The sequence below is a fragment of the Motacilla alba genome, chromosome 23, assembly GCF_015832195.1.
Source record: "Motacilla alba alba isolate MOTALB_02 chromosome 23, Motacilla_alba_V1.0_pri, whole genome shotgun sequence".
NCBI classification, from domain to species: domain Eukaryota; kingdom Metazoa; phylum Chordata; class Aves; order Passeriformes; family Motacillidae; genus Motacilla; species Motacilla alba.
In genome coordinates, this window is record NC_052038.1 from 5,305,215 (window position 1) to 5,323,589 (window position 18,375).

At 53.4% G+C, this 18,375-nt stretch overlaps 1 protein-coding gene across 37 annotated transcripts in view; it reads left to right on the forward strand.

Annotated features, from left to right (window-relative positions):
- Positions 1–18,265, forward strand: part of MACF1 (microtubule actin crosslinking factor 1) — a 138,511-nt gene extending 120,246 nt beyond the window's left edge. For 17 of the 37 annotated variants that reach the window (XM_038161074.1, XM_038161077.1, XM_038161078.1 and 14 more), the window contains 26 exons: positions 38–211; positions 307–462; positions 607–804; positions 1,148–1,276; positions 1,598–1,771; positions 2,483–2,638; positions 2,758–2,964; positions 3,087–3,206; positions 3,405–3,574; positions 3,681–3,840; positions 4,207–4,401; positions 4,976–5,104; positions 5,183–5,326; positions 5,439–5,627; positions 5,946–6,063; positions 6,533–6,696; positions 7,032–7,046; positions 7,770–7,932; positions 8,032–8,186; positions 8,431–8,505; positions 9,204–9,221; positions 11,144–11,261; positions 12,552–12,763; positions 13,274–13,384; positions 15,121–15,244; positions 16,628–18,265. In XM_038161074.1, the coding sequence (XP_038017002.1) occupies positions 38–211; positions 307–462; positions 607–804; positions 1,148–1,276; positions 1,598–1,771; positions 2,483–2,638; positions 2,758–2,964; positions 3,087–3,206; positions 3,405–3,574; positions 3,681–3,840; positions 4,207–4,401; positions 4,976–5,104; positions 5,183–5,326; positions 5,439–5,627; positions 5,946–6,063; positions 6,533–6,696; positions 7,032–7,046; positions 7,770–7,932; positions 8,032–8,186; positions 8,431–8,505; positions 9,204–9,221; positions 11,144–11,261; positions 12,552–12,763; positions 13,274–13,384; positions 15,121–15,244; positions 16,628–16,881 (3,828 nt within the window). In that variant the 3' untranslated portion in view covers positions 16,882–18,265. The remainder of the gene's footprint in view (positions 1–37; positions 212–306; positions 463–606; positions 805–1,147; positions 1,277–1,597; positions 1,772–2,482; positions 2,639–2,757; positions 2,965–3,086; positions 3,207–3,404; positions 3,575–3,680; positions 3,841–4,206; positions 4,402–4,975; positions 5,105–5,182; positions 5,327–5,438; positions 5,628–5,945; positions 6,064–6,532; positions 6,697–7,031; positions 7,047–7,769; positions 7,933–8,031; positions 8,187–8,430; positions 8,506–9,203; positions 9,222–11,143; positions 11,262–12,551; positions 12,764–13,273; positions 13,385–15,120; positions 15,245–16,627) is intronic. The other 20 variants (XM_038161096.1, XM_038161097.1, XM_038161100.1 and 17 more) reach the window with 11 other exon arrangements.
- The last annotated feature ends 110 nt before the right edge of the window (positions 18,266–18,375 follow it).

Sequence of the window (18,375 nt, forward strand, 5' to 3'; positions counted from 1 at the left end):
ACTCTGCTCCTGGTTTTTGTCCTGCTTGTCTTGGCAGGAGTTTAAAATGGAGGTTTACCAGCAGCAGATTGAGATGGAAAAGCTTAATCACCAAGGTGAACTGATGCTAAAAAAGGCTACGGATGAGACAGACAGAGACATCATCAAGGAGCCACTGACAGAGCTCAAGCATCTCTGGGAGAACTTGGGCGAGAAAATTGCTCACAGACAGGTAGAGTGAACACCTGGGGCTGTCACAGGATGAAACTGGCTGTGGTGCTCCCCAGCCCTTTAAAACTCCCCTTTTCCATCCCTGTCCTTGCCCAGCACAAGCTGGAAGCCGCCCTGCTGGCACTGGGCCAGTTCCAGCACGCCCTGGCAGAGCTGATGGCCTGGCTGACCCACACTGAGGAGCTGCTGGATGCCCAAAGACCCATCAACGGGGACCCAAAAGTCATCGAGGTCGAGCTTGCAAAGCACCACGTGAGTGTTTCCCCACTCCAGATACATTTTTAGCCCGTTCCCATGGCAGGACTCAGTTTCTCATGAAGGATTTGAGCTGTTTTGCTCCCTGGGAGCAGGCTGGGTGTTTAGGAGAGGTGTCCAACCTTTGCCCACCTCGTGCAGGTGCTGAAGAACGACGTCCTGGCCCACCAAGCAACAGTGGAGACAGTGAACAAAGCAGGGAACGAGCTGCTGGAGTCGAGTGCAGGGGACGATGCCAGCAGCCTGCGGAACCGCCTGGAGAAGCTGAATTCCTGCTGGGAATCAGTGCTGCAGAAAACAGAGGAGAGGGAGCAGCAGCTGCAGTCCACCCTCCAGCAGGTCAGCAGGAGGCAGTGGGAATCCCCCCCTGTGCTGTGGGTGCCACTTTCCCCTTCGGTTTAGGGAGAAATAAAACTGGGGAAGGAGTTGGGGCGACGCTGGGATTTTTTTTATGGAAGATTTTCTGTAACTGCTGTGGTTCAGTGCCTGCCCAGAAGTGCAGTGGGGACCAGGCACACCTGTGGGCTGTGGACACACCACGTCTCACCCTCCTGAGCACACTGGCACATCCAGCTCTGCCTCTTTATCTGCTTTCAAAGCAAACCCAGCGTTACCCCTGGCACATCATCAATGGTGGCTGATGTCATCTGATCCGGGGCCGATTCTCTGTTCCCCCCAACAGGCTCAGGGTTTCCATGGTGAGATTGAAGACTTCCTCCTGTGGCTAACGAGGATGGAGAGCCAATTGTCAGCATCAAAACCCACAGGAGGTCTGCCAGAAACTGCCCGGGAACAGCTCAATGCCCACATGGTAATTCTCAGGAGAGATCTTTTTATTTTTTTGTAAAAAATGCTTTTAATTCGGCAAGTTCCTGTCAAATATCAGCATCAAAACTTCTCCTTTCTGTGTGTGATGGGGAGAACAGGCTGCTCTGGTCTGCTCTTACAGATCATTTTGCTCTTGATGCCTGGAACAACCATCAGCATGCTTTAACCACCTCTCCTCAGCTCAAAGTGTCACTCTGCTGTCACTTCCCAGCCTCATGTTCCCATCACCTGCAGCCTTGCAGCACGACACGTTCCCTCTGTGAGCTTTTTCTCTGCCTAACCCTTGGCTGGTGGCTCTTTGCAGGAGCTGTACAGCCAGCTGAAAGCCAAGGAGGATGTCTACAGCCAGCTGCTGGCCAAGGGCAGGCTGATGCTGCTCAACCGCGACGACTCCGGCTCCAGCTCGAAGACAGAGCAGAGCGTGGCCCTGCTGGAGCAGAAATGGTGTCTGGTCAGCACCAAGATGGAGGAGAGGAAGGTAACATTGAGGGGAAAATGCATCCAGCCTTGCCCCGTGGTCTGACAGCAGCTGCTCCCTGTTTTCCCACACAGAGTTGGGATTTGGGGTTTTTTTAATCTGTCTCCCTTGGTTGTAAAGGTTGAGTCTGTTCCTCAGGTGGTGCTGAGTGTCAAGCTGTTGGCTTGGGGGTTTTTTTTGTAGATAGTCATCAGAATTGCTTAAATCACACAGAAAATGAGGGTGAAATGGCATTTTGGGTTAATTCAGGGAGGTGGGAAGAAGCCTCCCGCAGCTCTCAAAGGCAGGCTTTGTTGGTCAAGCCAAACCCTCCTCCGAGCTGACTCCATCCTCAGCTCTTGGCTGGGGATGAGATAAAACAAGGGCCGTGGTGGCCTGGGCCCAGAATAAATTTGCAGCTGCTGCCATCAGAACCTCATCCCCCATCCACCCAGCCCCGTCCCCACGGAGATCCCTTTCCCAGGAAGCTGAGGGTGACGCAGCTGCTCGTGCGCCGAGGAAGGGCTCCTCTTTCAGGGACCATTCTTGTTTGGAGAGAAAGCCTTGCCTTTCAGTGCAGCCCCCTGCCCTTGGCACGGCAGCGGCGTTCCCGGCCTGGGGTGATGAGGTTCCTGTTGCAGGGACACAAAGGCTGCCTCTGTCTGCAGATCCGAGCTCTCACCCTCCGTGTCGTGTTTTTTCCTCTCTTTCTCTCCCTCCCCGCTGCCACAGGCGAAGCTGGAGGAGGCATTGGCCCTGGCCACGGACTTCCAGAACTCCCTCCAGGATTTCATCAACTGGCTGACCCTGGCTGAGCAGAGCCTGAACATTGCACCACCCCCCAGCCTCATCCTCGCCGCGGTGCTGGCCCAGATCGACGAGCACAAGGTACCCGAGGGCTCCATGCCCGGGATGGAGGGAGCCAGGCTGGCTCCTCACCTGGCCTGCGGCTTCTCGAGGTCACACCCATCTCCTCTGACGCGCGGGACGCCCTTTGCTGTTGGCAGGTGTTCGCCAACGAGGTGAACGCGCACCGGGACCGCATCATCGAGCTGGATCAGACCGGGAACCAGCTGAAGTTCCTCAGCCAGAAGCAGGACGTGGTGCTGATCAAGAACCTGCTGGTCAGCGTCCAGTCCCGCTGGGAGAAGGTGGTGCAGCGCTCGGTGGAGCGGGGAAGGGCTCTTGATGATGCCAGGAAGAGAGCCAAGCAGGTGAGAGGCGTGGGAAGGGCGTGGCAGACCCCAAGGAAGGGCCAGCAGGAGGTCCCAGGACCACAAAGGCACCGGGGACACCACCAGTGTGAAGTTTCAGGCTTGCTCGTGTTGCCTTGCAGTTCCACGAAGCCTGGAAGAAGCTGATTGATTGGCTGGAGGATGCAGAGAACCACCTGGACTCAGAGCTGGAGATCTCCAATGATCCTGACAAAATCAAGCTGCAGCTCTCCAAACACAAGGTGAAGCTCTGCCCAAGCCAGGCTGCTGCTGGACAGGGTGGAAGGGGCTCTGTTGGGAGGGTGAGCAGGGCATTATCTCCTCTGCCAGGAGAGGAGAAAAGCACTTCCATGCCTCCTCCCATTGCCATGGAAATCTGGGAATGCTCAGAGCCAAGGCCAGGCTTTCTGAAGCAGTTTTGTTTTCTCTCCATTTCCCAGGAGTTCCAGAAGACCCTGGGTGGGAAGCAGCCTGTGTACGACACCACCATCAGGACAGGCAGAGCCCTCAAAGAAAAAGCCTTGCTTGCAGATGACACTCAAAAGCTGGACAATTTGCTGGGAGAAGTCAGGGATAAGTGGGACACAGTGTGTGGGAAATCCGTGGAAAGGTGAGCCCAGCCCCAGCAGTGCCACAGGGTGGGTGTGGGGTCACTGGCTTGTGACAAAAGGAGGTGAGTTTGCTGATGGGTGTTCTCTGGGCTGTTTGTTTTCCAGGCAGCACAAGCTGGAGGAGGCCCTTCTGTTCTCTGGGCAGTTCATGGATGCGCTGCAGGCTCTGGTGGACTGGCTCTACAAGGTGGAACCCCAGCTAGCTGAGGACCAGCCTGTCCACGGGGACCTGGATCTGGTCATGAACCTGATGGATGCTCACAAGGTGAGGGCATTTTTCCCCAGCTCTTCTGCAAGTCCTGAGTGGGGCAAAAAGATGGCCCAAAAGATGCCCAAAATGAAACAAACTTGGATGTTGGAAGGGGATGACTCCTGAGAGCTCTGGCTTTAATTTAGGCAGGGATTATAGAAATGTCTTCAACAAAACCTGAAAAATAATGAGAATTGATTCGTCCTCCCCAAGAGCCAAAGAACAGACACAGAGCTGGTGCTTTGCTGCTTGTCCCGCTTTCCTGTGGTGAATAAAAAGGGGAAAAAAACAGCAAAAAAACTGGAAGAACTTTCACATTACTGGCAAGGTGACAGCAGTGGAGCTGCCTGACCTTGCTCAGCTTCTGCTGTGCCCGTGCAGGTGTTCCAGAAGGAGCTGGGGAAGCGCACGGGGACGGTGCAGGTGCTGAAGCGCTCGGGCCGCGAGCTCATCGACAACAGCCGGGACGACACCACCTGGGTGAAGGTGCAGCTGCAGGAGCTGAGCAACCGCTGGGACACCGTGTGCAAGCTGTCTGTGTCCAAGCAAACCCGCCTGGAGCAGGCCCTCAAGCAGGTGAGGAGAAAAGCCACGGCTGGAAAGTCTTTGCCAGGCTCAGGGAAGAGGTTTTGCCTTCTCCGGGCAGGACGCAGCAGCCCTGCAGTGCTTCCTGTGAAGCAGTGGGGTAGTATCAGGCTGTTACTGGATGTTTTTCCTAAAAAAATGAGCAGATAGAGGCTGGTTTGAAAAGGGAGGATGGAAAGATCTCGCTGGTGTGCACAGCAGTGATCAGACAGGCCGGGCTGGTGTTTGCCAGTGTCCAGAGAGACTCGATTGGAGCTAAAAAAATTTTAAAAAAACAACCAAAAAGGTCAAAGGCTCTTAAGCAGCTTTTACTTCAAGCAGGCAATTTACAGAATAAACTACCCAGGTGCCAAATTGCTCAGGATACAGCACTTGTGCTGTTTTAAAAACATTTCCTTCTTCAGTGCAGCTGATGCCGAGGGGAGGGAGGTGCCGGAGTGCTGCAGGACCGGGCAGCCCAAACCCCAGCCCCAAACAGCTTTTTCCAGCTGCCAGGAGTGAATGCAGCAGCCCGTTTGGGGAGGAGGAGGGCTGACAAAAGCCTGTGCTGTTGTTGTTGCTGCAGGCTGAGGAGTTCAGGACAGCCGTGCACATGCTGCTGGAGTGGCTCTCGGAAGCGGAGCAGTCCCTGCGTTTTCGGGGAGCGCTGCCCGACGACGCCGAGGCCCTGCAGGCCCTCATCGATGCCCACAAGGTAAAGGACAGCTCCAAAACAACCCAGGGCAAGTTTAGAGGGGGAAATACCGGTGAATAATTCCTTTGGGGCTTGCAGGAGTTCATGAAGAAGGTGGAGGAGAAGAGGGTGGACGTGAACGCGGCGGTGGGGATGGGCGAGGTCATCCTGGGCGCCTGCCACCCCGACTGCATCACCACCATCAAGCACTGGATCACCATCATCCGAGCCAGGTTCGAGGAGGTGAGTCCTGCAGGGCTGGTTCCAGGCTGACGGTGGTTCCAGGGATGGCCACGGAGTGCTGGGTGCTGCTCCGGGTTTCCCACGCTGGGTGCTCACCCCGTGTTTCCAACAGGTTCTCACGTGGGCAAAGCAGCACCAGCAGAGGCTGGAGTCGGCGCTTTCCGAGCTGGTGGCCAATGCAGAGCTTCTGGAGGAGCTCCTGGCTTGGATCCAGTGGGCTGAGACCACCCTGATCCAGCGGGACCAGGACCCCATGCCCCAGAATATTGATCAGGTCAAAGCGCTCATCTCCGAGCACCAGGTGAGCCCCGAGCTGAGCTGGGGACAGGGGCAGGGGAGGGATGCTTCCCCCGGCTCCCTGGCTGGAGGAGGCACTGCCTTCTCCTGGAATCCCCTATTAAAGCAGGGTGGGGCCAACTGGAGCAAAACCAGCCCAGGGATGATCTCCAGCCCTGGCAAACCCAAGCCAGCACCGAGCAGCAGCTCAGCCACAATCCCCAGTCGCTGGTGCTTGATGCTCACCTCCCTCTGCAGGCCTGGCGTGTCCCAGCGAGGGCTAGAAAGCAAAAATGGCTGAAAATGCAAAGGGTTTTTTTCCATCCTTTCTGTGTTTTGACAGTCCTTCATGGAGGAGATGACACGGAAGCAGCCGGACGTGGACCGGGTGACGAAAACTTACAAAAGAAAAGCGAGCGAGCCTCCCCACGGGCCCTTCATCGACAAATCCCGCAGCAACAGTGAGTCTGCTTTGGCTCCCGGGATGGCAGGAAATGAAATTCCTAGGAAGGCAATTAGCTCTGATTATCAATTAACGAGGCATCCTGCGCGAACAGCCACCAGGGAGGCGGCTGAGCCTCGTCAGGAGGGGAGAACCCAGGTGACATTTCCCAAAACAGCCGTGCTGGGGATGCTGTTCCTGGGGGTGCTCGGGCCAGCACTGCTCCCCCCTCTCTCTCTCTCTCTCTGCAGTTGCTTTGGGATGAAGTTTTGGGGTCTTTTAATGTGGTTTCTTGAAGCCAGGGTCCGGTGTGAATTCCTGAGTGCTGGGGGACGTGGGTGTGGAGCTGTCTGTCACCCTGTCCTCCTCCCTGGGGACAGCAGCCAGCAAGGCCGTGGGAGGCTTTCCCTTCCAAAAAACCAAAACACATTTCACTGCTGCTCTTCAGACTCCGTGAACCTCAAACAACTCCTCTCCCTTTTTTCCAGGGAAATGCTTGGGGCAGGCTGCTCCCCCCAGCATGCCCATTATCTCCCAGTCAGAAACGAAGAATCCCAGGATAAACCAGCTCTCAGCACGCTGGCAGCAGGTCTGGCTGCTGGCCCTGGAGAGGCAGAGGAAGCTCAACGATGCCCTGGACAGGCTGGAGGAGGTAACAGCCCCTGGCTGCTCCGGGCAGGGTGGGAGCTGGGAGTTCATCCCCAGAGAGGTGCAAGAAGCATTTTAAATCAGTGTTGCCCCAGCTCTTACAGACAGTCCCTGCTGCCTTTTCAGAAATCAAATATTTCTAAAATATTAAGGCTAAAACCCCTTTGGTAATTAAGTAATTAACTGCACATTAACCAGCTTTATGCCCCTGTGTTTGGTATCTGTAGAGTTAATGACAGCCAGGCCCTGCTTTCCTCCTAGTAATTAGTTTAACAATTACTGTCTCTATTTTATCCAACTATCTAATGCCATTTTTGTTTTTATTTATGCTTAACAAAGCAGCTATGCCCAGAAGTGAGTGGTTTTTTTTTTGTTTTCTGTTGCTTTTGCTGTAGGTCAGTTCAGTTCCTTCGTATTCATGTTTTTTCTTTGTTGCTTTTCACCCCAAGAATGTTTAGAGAGAGACAAAAAAACCCAACCAAAAACCCTTAAAATTGTTGTCTTACCTTGGTGTGAGCTGCTTGAGCTGCTGGGGGTCCTTTTTGGGGTGGGGAGATAAGAAGGGTGTTTAAATTGGAGGGTGTTAGGCTGGGACTTGTAAAGTTGGAAGACGAGCAAGAAGTCTCTTCTTGGCTGCTCAGAGGGAAAGGGAGAGGGGAGATCCGTGCCCAGATTGATGCTGGCAGTGGGAATTCCTCCCTGGCAAGTCCCTGGGGTGAGGAAGCCTCCCCAGAAGGCCGAGCAGACGGGGTGGCTGTGTCTGTGTGTCCGTGTGCCCGTAGCTGATCTCCCCCGCCTGTGTGTCCCCGCAGCAGCGTGGGCAGCGCTGCATCCCCAGCTCCCGGGATGCACAATCCACCTGCTGGCTGTTGGCTCCGCTGTGTGTCCTGTGCTGCGAATTCAGATTGGGCAAAGCCCTGGCTGGGAATTGTCTGGAAAAATCCAGACAGACCTTCCCAGGAGGGCGGGCAGGGAGCGGTGGCACCGGGAGCTCACCCAAGGGCGTTTTGGGGTGGATCTGTGAGTGCTGCTCCCTTGGGATTTCCCCCACTGACTCTCCCTGGGTTTTCCTTCCAGTTGAAGGAGTTTGCCAACTTCGACTTTGACGTCTGGAGGAAGAAGTACATGCGTTGGATGAACCACAAGAAATCCCGGGTGATGGATTTCTTCCGGCGCATCGACAAGGACCAGGACGGGAAGATCACCCGGCAGGAGTTCATCGACGGCATCCTGGCTTCCAGTGAGTCCCCGGAACCCGCCTGGGAAACAACCTTGCTGCTCCTGCCTGCCTGTCTCTGGTTGAGGAGCTCATCCTTCCCTCATTTCCTTCTCCTTCCAGAATTCCCCACCACCAAGCTGGAGATGACGGCGGTGGCCGATATCTTTGACCGCGACGGCGACGGCTACATCGACTACTACGAGTTTGTGGCTGCCCTCCACCCCAACAAGGATGCCTACAGACCCACCACTGATGCTGACAAGATCGAGGATGAGGTGAAGCACCAAAAAAAGGGGGTGCTCAGCGGGGTTGGGGGCGGTTCAGGCTGCAGGCTGGCAGTGGGGAAGAGAAAAATTCGATTCAAAGAAGATTTTGGTGGTGCTGGGCCGAATTAATTGGTTGGAACTGAGGTGTTTTAGAAGGAAAGGCTGCTTGGGGCTGTTTTATCAGAGCAGTGATTTGCACTGGGGGAGGGCTCCCAGAATGCTGGTTCCTCACCTCTCGCCTTGGTGGTGGCAGGTCACCAGGCAAGTGGCCCAGTGCAAGTGTGCCAAGAGATTCCAAGTGGAGCAGATCGGCGAGAACAAATACCGGGTAAGGCAGAGGGGGATGGAAACCTCCCCAAATCCTCCTCCCCCTTCCCCCCGAGGGAGGGGGCATCACCCTGGGGGTGCCCAGCTTGGCACGGGGGGGACCCGGGGTGAGATGAAGTCCTCATGCCCTGGCACTGGCGGAGGTGGCTGGGATGTGTTTTCCCAGCTCCATCCTTGGCCCCAGGGCGTTCCCTGAGTTGGGAGAACATAAAAGTGTCCCTGTTCTGGGGCAGGCAGCCCGGGGGCCCCGTGAAACGCCGCATTCACTCGGCCGGAGCCGCCCTTGAAGTTTCCCTCCTGGATGAGTGTACCTTGTGCCTGTGTTTTTCTTAGCTCGCTCCCCGAGAAGGGAGAATAATTTCCTGACAGAATCTCTTTGTAACCAGCTGCTGGTTGCGTTTCAAACCCTTCACCGAGGTGAAGTGGCGGCAGAATTCCCACTTTCCCTGCCCCAGCTGGGTTTGGGGTTGATGTTCCAGCTGAGAGGAGCTGATCCCTCTCCAGCAGCACCAGCCCCAAGCTCCCAGAGCTTCTCCTTCCCCCCAAAACAGCCCAAACCCCCCCAGATTTCTAACTCCTGCAGTTAACAGGTTTCATGATTATTGCACTGTTAATCCCATAAATGTTTTTCTTGTTTTTCTTTCCCCTCCTATTCCTCTGGACTTTCCTCCCCTCTCCCCCTTTCCTCTCCCTCCATAGTTCTTCCTCGGCAATCAGGTACAGTTTTACCTCGTGGTGCTGTCTCTCACCTCTGGAATTTTTTTTTAACCACTGTAGCTCTGTGTGTTGTGATGCTGCTCTGTCCTGTGGTGCTGTGGGAGGATGTGATCTGGGAGCTCTGCTCAGCAGAGCCTGGTACAGAGGAGTGCCACCCCCCCTAAAAAGAAAAAAATTGGGCAGAAAAAAAGAGAAAAAATCTGGTGGAAAAAGCAGGATTTGGCAAAAGCAGAGAGATTTTTTTTTTTTCTCCCTGAGATCATCCCCTGGATTTATTGGGAATGTTCGTGGTGGAGAATCGTGGCACTGGGACACAGATGGATGTGTTCTCCTGAGGGGCACAGCCAGCCCCGGGGGTACAACCTGCACCAGGCTCGGGGTGGGTTTGGGCTGCAATCACCATGGAATGAGAGCACTGAGTAATCCTGTAGGACAACTAAACCCTCATCCCTGCTACTCCCACCCAGTAACTCCTCACTGGGGCGAGGCTCCCCTCCCAGAACCTGCATGTATCCTGAGGGTGTTGTGACCTGAGATAAGCCCAGCCCCATTCTGAGCAGGGCTGGAGCACCCTGTGTCCCTCTGATGTCCCCACTGCCCCTGCCCGGATAAAAAAACCCTTCTTTTTCACATACAGTGATGGTGCCCACCCAAAAAGGTGCCCCAAAAAAATGCCCAAAATGAAACAAACTTTTATGTTGGAAGTGGATGACTCCTGAGAGCTCTGGCTTTAATTTAGGCAGGGATTATAGAAATGTCTTCAACAAAAAACGAAAAATAATGAGAATTGATTTGTCCCTGGGGTTGGCTCTTGGAGGACACCTCAGGTAGAGCCTGGAGAGAGGGAAGAAGCTTCCCTGCTCCCTTCCCTGACTGGAGCACAGTGGCAGCTCTTTAACTGAGGCAAGGAGAGCTTGGTAGGACCCTCGAGCAGGATGATCCACCAATGGTCCAGGTCCCATATCCCTGAGGGTCAGGGATGTCACCTCCTGCCCTGACCCATCCCAGTCACTTTGCATTCTCTGTTTTCATTGAATCTCTTATTTTTTTGCATCTCCACCCACAGAAAATCTTCCTGTTTGGATTTTTTTTTCCCCCTTTTAATCATTCTGGAGAGGGTCTTGCCTCCAAAACCTGGCTCTCCTGTCTTCTCATCCCAGCAGGTGCTCTGCAGAGCTGCCACATCCAAGCCAGGCTCTCCATGTCCCTCCCAGGTCTGGCAGACACCCAGGAGCCTGGGCTTGGCTGTCCAGGAGACTTAGGGGAGCTTTATAAACACATGCTTTTGATCTGGGGTGCACTTTTTTGATATCACAGGCATTTCAAACCACTAATGAACATGGCAATCACTAATCAACATTGCTGGGGGCTCCTGCCTGGATTCCCATCACTCTGCACTCACCCAAACATCCTCACTGGGCGATTGCTGCAGCAGGGGCTTTGTGGCTGGTGGGGTCAAGTCTGAGGCTCAGGGGAATCCCTGGGTTTCAGACTTGGTGGTGATCAGAGGTGTTTGGCTCGGCTTGTCCTGCTGAATCAGCCGGCTCCTTCCCACGTGGGCTGCACCAGGAGGGTCAGGGCATTGCCAGCCTCTATTTCCTTCACCAAAAAAAAAAAAAAGGAGGAAAAATCTAGAATTCTGGTTGAGAAAACCCATCCATCCAAATTCTAAAACCTCCTTTGTTGCTCTAAAAAAAATAGCTTTAAAATGAAAGCATTTGGGTTGGTTGCATCATCTTCAAACCAGGCAGGAAAACTCCCCATCAGTTGGAATTACCTCTCGCTTATTCCAGAAGAACCTGTCTGGAGAAGCCTTTAAACTGTGGAATAGGTGGATGAAAGCCTTTGGTGCAGCCTGGGCAGGGAAGGAGCCGTGTTCCCCTGGCTGTTCCCCTTTCCCTGACCTTTTCCTTGCCCCACAGTTCGGCGATTCCCAGCAGCTGCGGCTGGTCCGTATCCTGAGGAGCACGGTCATGGTCCGTGTGGGCGGAGGGTGGATGGCCCTGGACGAGTTTCTGGTGAAGAATGACCCGTGCAGAGGTAAGGCTCGATGCAATCAGAGGCTTCCCACCCACCGAGGGCAGTTTGGATGCTGTGCCTGGGTCACCAGCGTTGGGTCATTGTCCAGGTGGGCAGGAGCTGGAGAAAACAGATCCAAAGCGAACCAAGAATTTGGAATAACCAAGTTTGGTGATGCTGCAGCAAACCTGGCAGTGTTTATCCAGGGAAAGAGGGAAGGGTTGTGTTTTCCTTGGTTTTAAGACCCCAGCAAGTGGAGCTGGGGTCGCCTCTCACCTCCTCCCCAAAACCTTGAGCTTTGACAGTGGTCAGAGCCACTGGGCTGGGCCGGAGCCACGCCCAGGGGACAGAGCAGGATTAGCCAGGGGCTGGCCAGGACTGGAGAGTGCTCCATGTTTCCCTGGGGTCTCTGGGATGTTAATTGCTTCGGCTGTGTCTTGTTCAAGCTGCTGCATTCCGTGCTCCGGCTGCCCGACGGCTGTTGCTGAAAGCAGCATGATTTACAGCGAGCTCCGGGGAGAGCCCTCAGGGTTTTCCTGCTCCTCCTCCGCCCTTCACGCTTTGCAGCAGATGTTTTGCAGCGCTGCCATCGAGGTTGTTTCTATCCCTTGCTTATCTCAGCGTGGTGCTTCCCTCCTGCAATCGCTTTCTTGGCTTTCTGGTCCGTAATCCGTCGGCTCCGGAATTCCTCCGGTGTCCCGTAAGGCTCGGTGCATGCCCTCGCTCTCTGCTTGACCACCCCTGAGCATGAAGCACTCTGGCACACGTCAGCTGAAGCCCACAGACCTTCTCCCTGCTTGGTTGCCCCTTGCTTGTCAAAGGGAGACCCTCCAGCTCTTTGAGGCGTTTGGATGAAAGGTTTTGAAAAGTCGGTTTTCAGTGGCTGGTTGGAAAAGTTGGGAAGGTGGTTTTCTCTCCTCTCTCCCCGAAAAATGTGTGGAGAGCAGAATCTCTCTCAGATTCTCAAGCATCTCAACCCTTCAAAGCTGCTTTTGCTGTTTTTAAGCCGCGTTAAAGATCCCACTGGCCGCTGTTGTGACATGGTGAGTTTAAAGGCCATCGGGATGCTTTTCCACAAGAGAGGAACAGAGCATCCCGTGTGAATTCCTGACCCTGGGGCAGCTTTTAATCAGCCGGTTTCTCAAAGAGCTGATCCGTGGCAGGAGGTGGTTTTAAGGCAGAGCAGGAGGACCAGAGATGGGCATGGGGAGATGCCCAGAGAAGCTGCTCCCATCCCTGGAGCCTCCTGAGCCCCGCTGAGGATGCTGAGTCCCTCCAAAGCTGAGTCTCCTCTCCTCTCTCCCCTTCCAGCACGAGGACGGACCAACCTGGAGCTGCGGGAGAAGTTCATCCTGCCCGAAGGAGCCTCGCAGGGAATGACCCCGTTCCGCTCGCGGGGCCGCAGATCCAAACCCTCCTCCCGGGCAGCCTCCCCGACCCGCTCCAGCTCCAGCGCCAGCCAGAGCAACCACAGCTGCGCCTCCATGCCCTCCTCCCCGGCCACCCCGGCCAGCGGAGCCAAGGTGGGGACAGGGGGGAAGCCTTCCCTTCCCTTTAGGAACTGGTGGTCTGCAAAACCCAGACGAGGAGCTGCAGGTGTAGGGAGGAGGAAGGTTGGGGCTTGGGGGCTTGAGGAGGGTTCTAGAAGGTGCTCATGGGTGTCCGGGTGGGGTGGGGGTGGGATGATGCAGGGTAGGTTTCCAGGTTTCCAGCCCAGACTTGGATCCCTGTGGCTCCACAGGAGGGTCCCCAGCGCTCGCCGTGCAGCCGAAGGCTCCTGGTGCCCCAGGCAGGGCTGTGGTGTCAGGAGGAAACCATCACCCCTCATCTGTCCTTCCCCACCATGTCATTATTCCATCACCTTTTGGGTTATTTCCCCTTTATTTTAATTTATGTCATTCCCATTTGGTTCTCGCTCTGTTTTAGTGCCGTTTTCCCCCCGTTTTCCAGATTCTCTCCCTTTTTTTTTTTTTATTTTTTTTTTACCACTCATCCCACCTCTCCCCCCCTTCCTTGGCTTTTCCATTTCACAGACTCCACATCACTTCTCTCGATGTTATGACAAACCCTGGTTGATAAACAGTAAAGCGGGCACCCCCCTGAGGGGAATCGATTATTCCGACTTCCAGCTCCCGAGCGCCGAGGTAGAGTATGGTCTGCCAGCCCCCAGGAGCTGCTGCCAGGCTGGAGTGCCCCTGGCACGGAGTCATCCCACTGCCCTGCCTGCTCTTAACGCTTTCCTCGGGGTAGAGCAGCGCTTGTAGCACCGCTAACGCTCCGACTGTTGGCGTTTTTCATGGGTCTCCAACTCGGATTGAAATCTAAATATCCGCTTCAGAGTGAAGCCCAACGCTTTCAATTCACCCCCACCTGCTTCCAAACCGTGTTAATCCTCTTGCGCTTTGAAAAACGTGTTAATTTTCCGAGCTTTATTGGAAAGGGGCCGCGTTTGGCTTCCCAAAAATTGAAATCCAGCAGCCGAGTTGAGACTTGAAAATCAGCTACAGCGCATGCACCGTAAGCGCACCGCCTCAGTTTTATGGAGAGCTTGTGTTTATCACCGTGTTGAAGCACGTCTGGTGTGTCCAGCCACCGCCTCGATGCTCCCAGGAGGATGAATTTGGGCTGAGGCTTTGGTTTCCCTAAAGTTTTCAGCCTCCTCGTGGATTTTTCCTGCCCTTGGAAGTGGGTGATGAGAAGCACTGGGTAGATCCCGGTGGTTCGCTGCGCTGGTGAGGTAACTGTGTCTTGCTCAGCGGTGCTTCCATGTGGAAAATGGATTGATTTGATTCCCCAGGAGGTCAGGAGCACTTCCCCAGTTGCCCTAAATTGTTGCTTGCTGCCTATTTTGAAATAGGATCAAGGATGAGAATCGAAATCTCTGCTGATGACAATGGTACCTCGAAAATCGCGTGTTAATGGATTTTGATTCCCTCAGCTGCCCCTCTCCCCCTGCAGCTCCAGTTTCATCACATTCCAACATTTCCGAGGTTCCCAAAAATCACAAAATCACAGGGGATGGAGGAAAACCCCTCCAGCTGTGGGAAATGCCCTCTGGGATCTGTGTCCATCTCTCCAGGGATGCAGCACCCCTAAAACCCCCAGGGCTGGGGACACCACAGGCAGGCGTTTCCTGCAGCTCTGCCCCAAACCCAGAGCTTTGGATGGTGAACTGGAACTGGAGCTGCCTTTTCCAGCTGGATCCAGGTGCCCTCACCCTGCTGGCACCTTCCCCTTGGCTTCCTGCAGCCGCAGTGGGAGCAGAGTTGCCTGTTGTGCTGCTTCACCCCACACCAGCTGCACTTCCAACATCTTAAAGGTCGGGAAAAGGCACCGTTTTGGGATGCAGCCAGAGCTCATCTGCTGTGGTTTGTCTCCCTGTCCATCACTTCTCCAATTTGGCTGCCTCTGGGCACTGGGAGTGGTGTGGACACCAGCACCAGGGTGTCCCTGCACCTCTGCCCACAATGGGTTGTGCTACTCGAGATCCCCAGTTGGACTTGACCTTCCAGAATGCTCCTGAGCTGCTTGGATGCTAAAATCCCTATTTTTCCATATTCCACATTCCCTTTGTGGAGGTTTCCAGCCCAGCTGATGCTGCCTCTTAACAGCTTTGCCTGGAATTTTCTTTTTGCCAACAAATTCCCTTTCATCAGCCTGCAGCTCACAAATTGCCATTCCCCTCCAAATTTTCAGCATTTGGTCTTTCCCCTTATTTTATAAACGACTGAGAACAGCAGCTTGTGCCTTCCCCGACCATTGAGATGGGGGTTCCTTAAATGCCCAAATTTTTGCTGAGGATCTGATCTGGGATGTGACCTGGGCACGTCAGGGTGCAAGGTGCCAGCTGAAGGATGTCCTGTGTGTGCTTCCTCCCAAGGTGACCCCGTCGGCGGGCAGCAAGCTGAAGCGCCCCACCTTCCACTCCAGCCGGACCTCCCTGGCTGGGGACACCAGTAACAGCTCCTCACCGGTCTCAACAGGTGCCAAAACCACTCGGGCAGGTGAGTGAAGGGAAAAGATGGGAAAACTCCCCCCCCCCTGCCCCCGGCGCTCTGGAGAAAATACAGAATATTTGAGGGATGAGATGCTGGCACAGCTCTGCATTCCAAGGATTTGCTGAAATTCAGGGAGGAATCAACGCTGGTGTTGGAGCTCCCATCTCAGGGGTGCTGGTGGAAGCACCCACAGAGGGGTTGGGGATTTTGCTGTTGATCTGGGGATGGGGGAATGATGCCTTGAGGGGCTCCCTGGAACAGAGGCTGGGCAGAGTTAAAGGAATAAAGTAGGGATTTAGTAAAATGCCTTTAATGGATACACCTTGGGCAGTACAAGAGCCCAGCTGTAGCTACACCCCAGATGGACCCTGAGTCACGAGTTTTCACACTTTTATAAGTTTTGGTCCATGTCCATGTTGGGTTAATTGTCCAGTTCCAGCCCCAGGTGATGCAGTCCCATCCAGTTTGCTCTCCTCAATTCCCTGTTTAGACTTTTTGGGCCTGAAGCTGCAGCAGTGTCCTTGGTTCTGGGCTGGAAATGGATGGTTTTGTGGGACTGTTAACACTCCGTATGGAGTTCAGAGTTACACACTAACACAGTACAGAATCTGCAAAAAATAAAAGCTGAAAGTTAGGGCATCAGGAGGAACAAAGGGCGTCAGGAGGAAAAAACCTTAAGGCATCAGGAGGAACAAAACTTAGGGTGTAAGGGGGAACAAAGGGCATCAGGGGGAACAAATCTTAGGGCATCAGGGAGAACAAAATTTAGGGCATCAGGAGGAGCAAAACTTGGGGCATCAGGAGGAGCAAAGGGCATCAGGGGGAATAAAACTTAAGGCATCAGGGGGAACAAAGAGCAGCGGGAGGAACAAACCTTAGGGCATTGGGGGAAGAAAAACTTAGGGCATTGGGAGGAACAAAGGACATCAGGAGAAACAAAACTTAAAGCATCAGGAGCAGCAAAGGGCATCGGGGAAGAAAACTTAGCGCATCAGGAGGAACAAAACTTGGGGCATCAGGGGGAAAAAAACTTGGGGCATCAGGAGGAACAAAGGGCATCAGGGGGAAGAAAACTTAGGGCATCAAGGGGAATAAAACTTAGGGCATCAGGCAGAACAAACCTTAGGGCATCAGGAGGAGCAAAACTTGGGGCATCAGGAGGAACAAAACTTAAAGCATCAGGAGGAACAAAACTTGGGGTATCAGGAGGAGCAAAGGGCATCAGGAGGAACAAACCTTAGGGCATCAGGGGGAATAAAACTTAAGCATCAGGAGGAACAAACATTAGGGCATCAGGAGGAACAAAACTTGGGGCATCAGGGGGAATAAAACTTAAGCATCAGGAGGAACAAGCCCTCCTTCTCACGGCTCTGCGGGCCCTCCTTGCAGATCCCAAGAAGGCCGCCAGCCGTCCCACGAGCCGCGCCGGGAGCCGCACGGGGAGCCGGGCCAGCAGCCGGCGGGGCAGCGACGCCTCCGACTTCGACCTGCTGGAGACGCAGTCGGCCTGCTCGGACACCTCGGAGAGCAGCGCGGCCGGGGGACAGAGCTCCCGCCGCGGCACGGCCAAACCCTCCAAAATCCCCACCATGTCCAAGAAAACGCCCACTGCCACCCCAAAAACTGCAGGCCCTAAGAGATAATACTGTACCCGCCGCCCTCCTGAGAAAGGAAAAGCAAACAAACAAGCCGCACCCAACCTGTGTCCAGTTTTTAACCTTGCTCCGTACATTGGATGTATATTTATTCTAAATGGGAGAAACTATATTGTTAAAAGTGTAAAAGAAAAGTTGTGTTATGAAGCTGCCTTATTTGGGTTATTTTTTTTTTTTTTGGTTTTGGTTTTTTGGGTTGTTTTTTTTCTTTTTTTGTAAGTTACTATTTTCATGTGAATATTTATGTAGATAAAAAAAATTGCCTCTCGGTGACCCCTGTTTAGAGAGGGGCCTGGAAAACTGAAATGTGGGAGAGAAAGAAAAAAAAAATCAAGAAAAAGATTTAAAAAAAAAAAAAGGAAGCAAAAAAAAAAAAGGTCAAGATGTGAAAGTGTAAAGAAAAACTAAAATATAAATAGGATTTCTGCGCGGTGCAGGGTGTGAACCTGCTTTATCTTTTAGGATTGTTTCCTAAATGCATCTTTATAAACTTAACTTGCTGTCTCAGCAAGGTAAATTATATTTAAAAGCAAAGACCTGAATCCTGCAGTGTTCAAGGAACTCTCTTTTTGTAAATCACAGATACCTCAACCAGAGAAACATGAGGTGAGGGGACTTGGGGCTTATGTTTCCATTTTTTTTAAAGCTATGTGGTTTTATCTGAAGAAAGAGGAGTTTGACTTTAATAAAATTTGCACACACTACAGCAAAGGCCGTGACAATTTTGCTGTCTTGAAAATACTGTCCTGACAACTTTGTTTTTAAAGAACAAACCGAGGGTGAAGGGTTTGGGGAGGGGTTCGAGGAGGGGCTTCACACCAGAGGATACGGGGTAGGATTGCAGGTCTGGATCACTGGGATGCACCCCTTAGAGGTGGTGGGCCCTCCAAAATCAAGGATTCTTCTGGATCGATGGCTTAACCAGCCCGCCCCGCGGCGTTCCTTACACAATCACTGTTTTATCTGCATCTCTTTGTTTCCTATTTATTATTTAACTGGTCATTCCACTTCCAGCCAGGCTGAGATCGATGTGAACTCTGCTCCTAGGAGAAATCTGGACTTACACGCACAGTTGCTTGTCCTTGAAACGAGTCTCACCAGCACACTCGCTGCAAGTCCTGTCTCGCTTTTGTACGCTCCTTTTTCTTTGTAATAAAATCCAACTGACCAAGTGACCAGGAGACGGGCCGGGGGCCAGGGCTCTGCACAGCTCCTGTATTTATTAAATATTGTTCCTCCCCGGCTCTGACCGTGTTGCTGTGTGATTCTCTCAATTGGTTTCAAATTGAGGCAAAAACTGAAGCTCTACCAATGAATTGTTTAAAAGAACCAGACACATTTTTGTATTAAAATTGCTTGCGGTAATAAACAATCCTGCCTCCTGCTTTATTCCCCAGTGTTAGCTTTGTGAGGATGAGCTGGAGCTGGGTATCCCCTGGGGGAAGGCAGCGGCTGTGGATGTCAGGGGGTGCTTGCACCCAG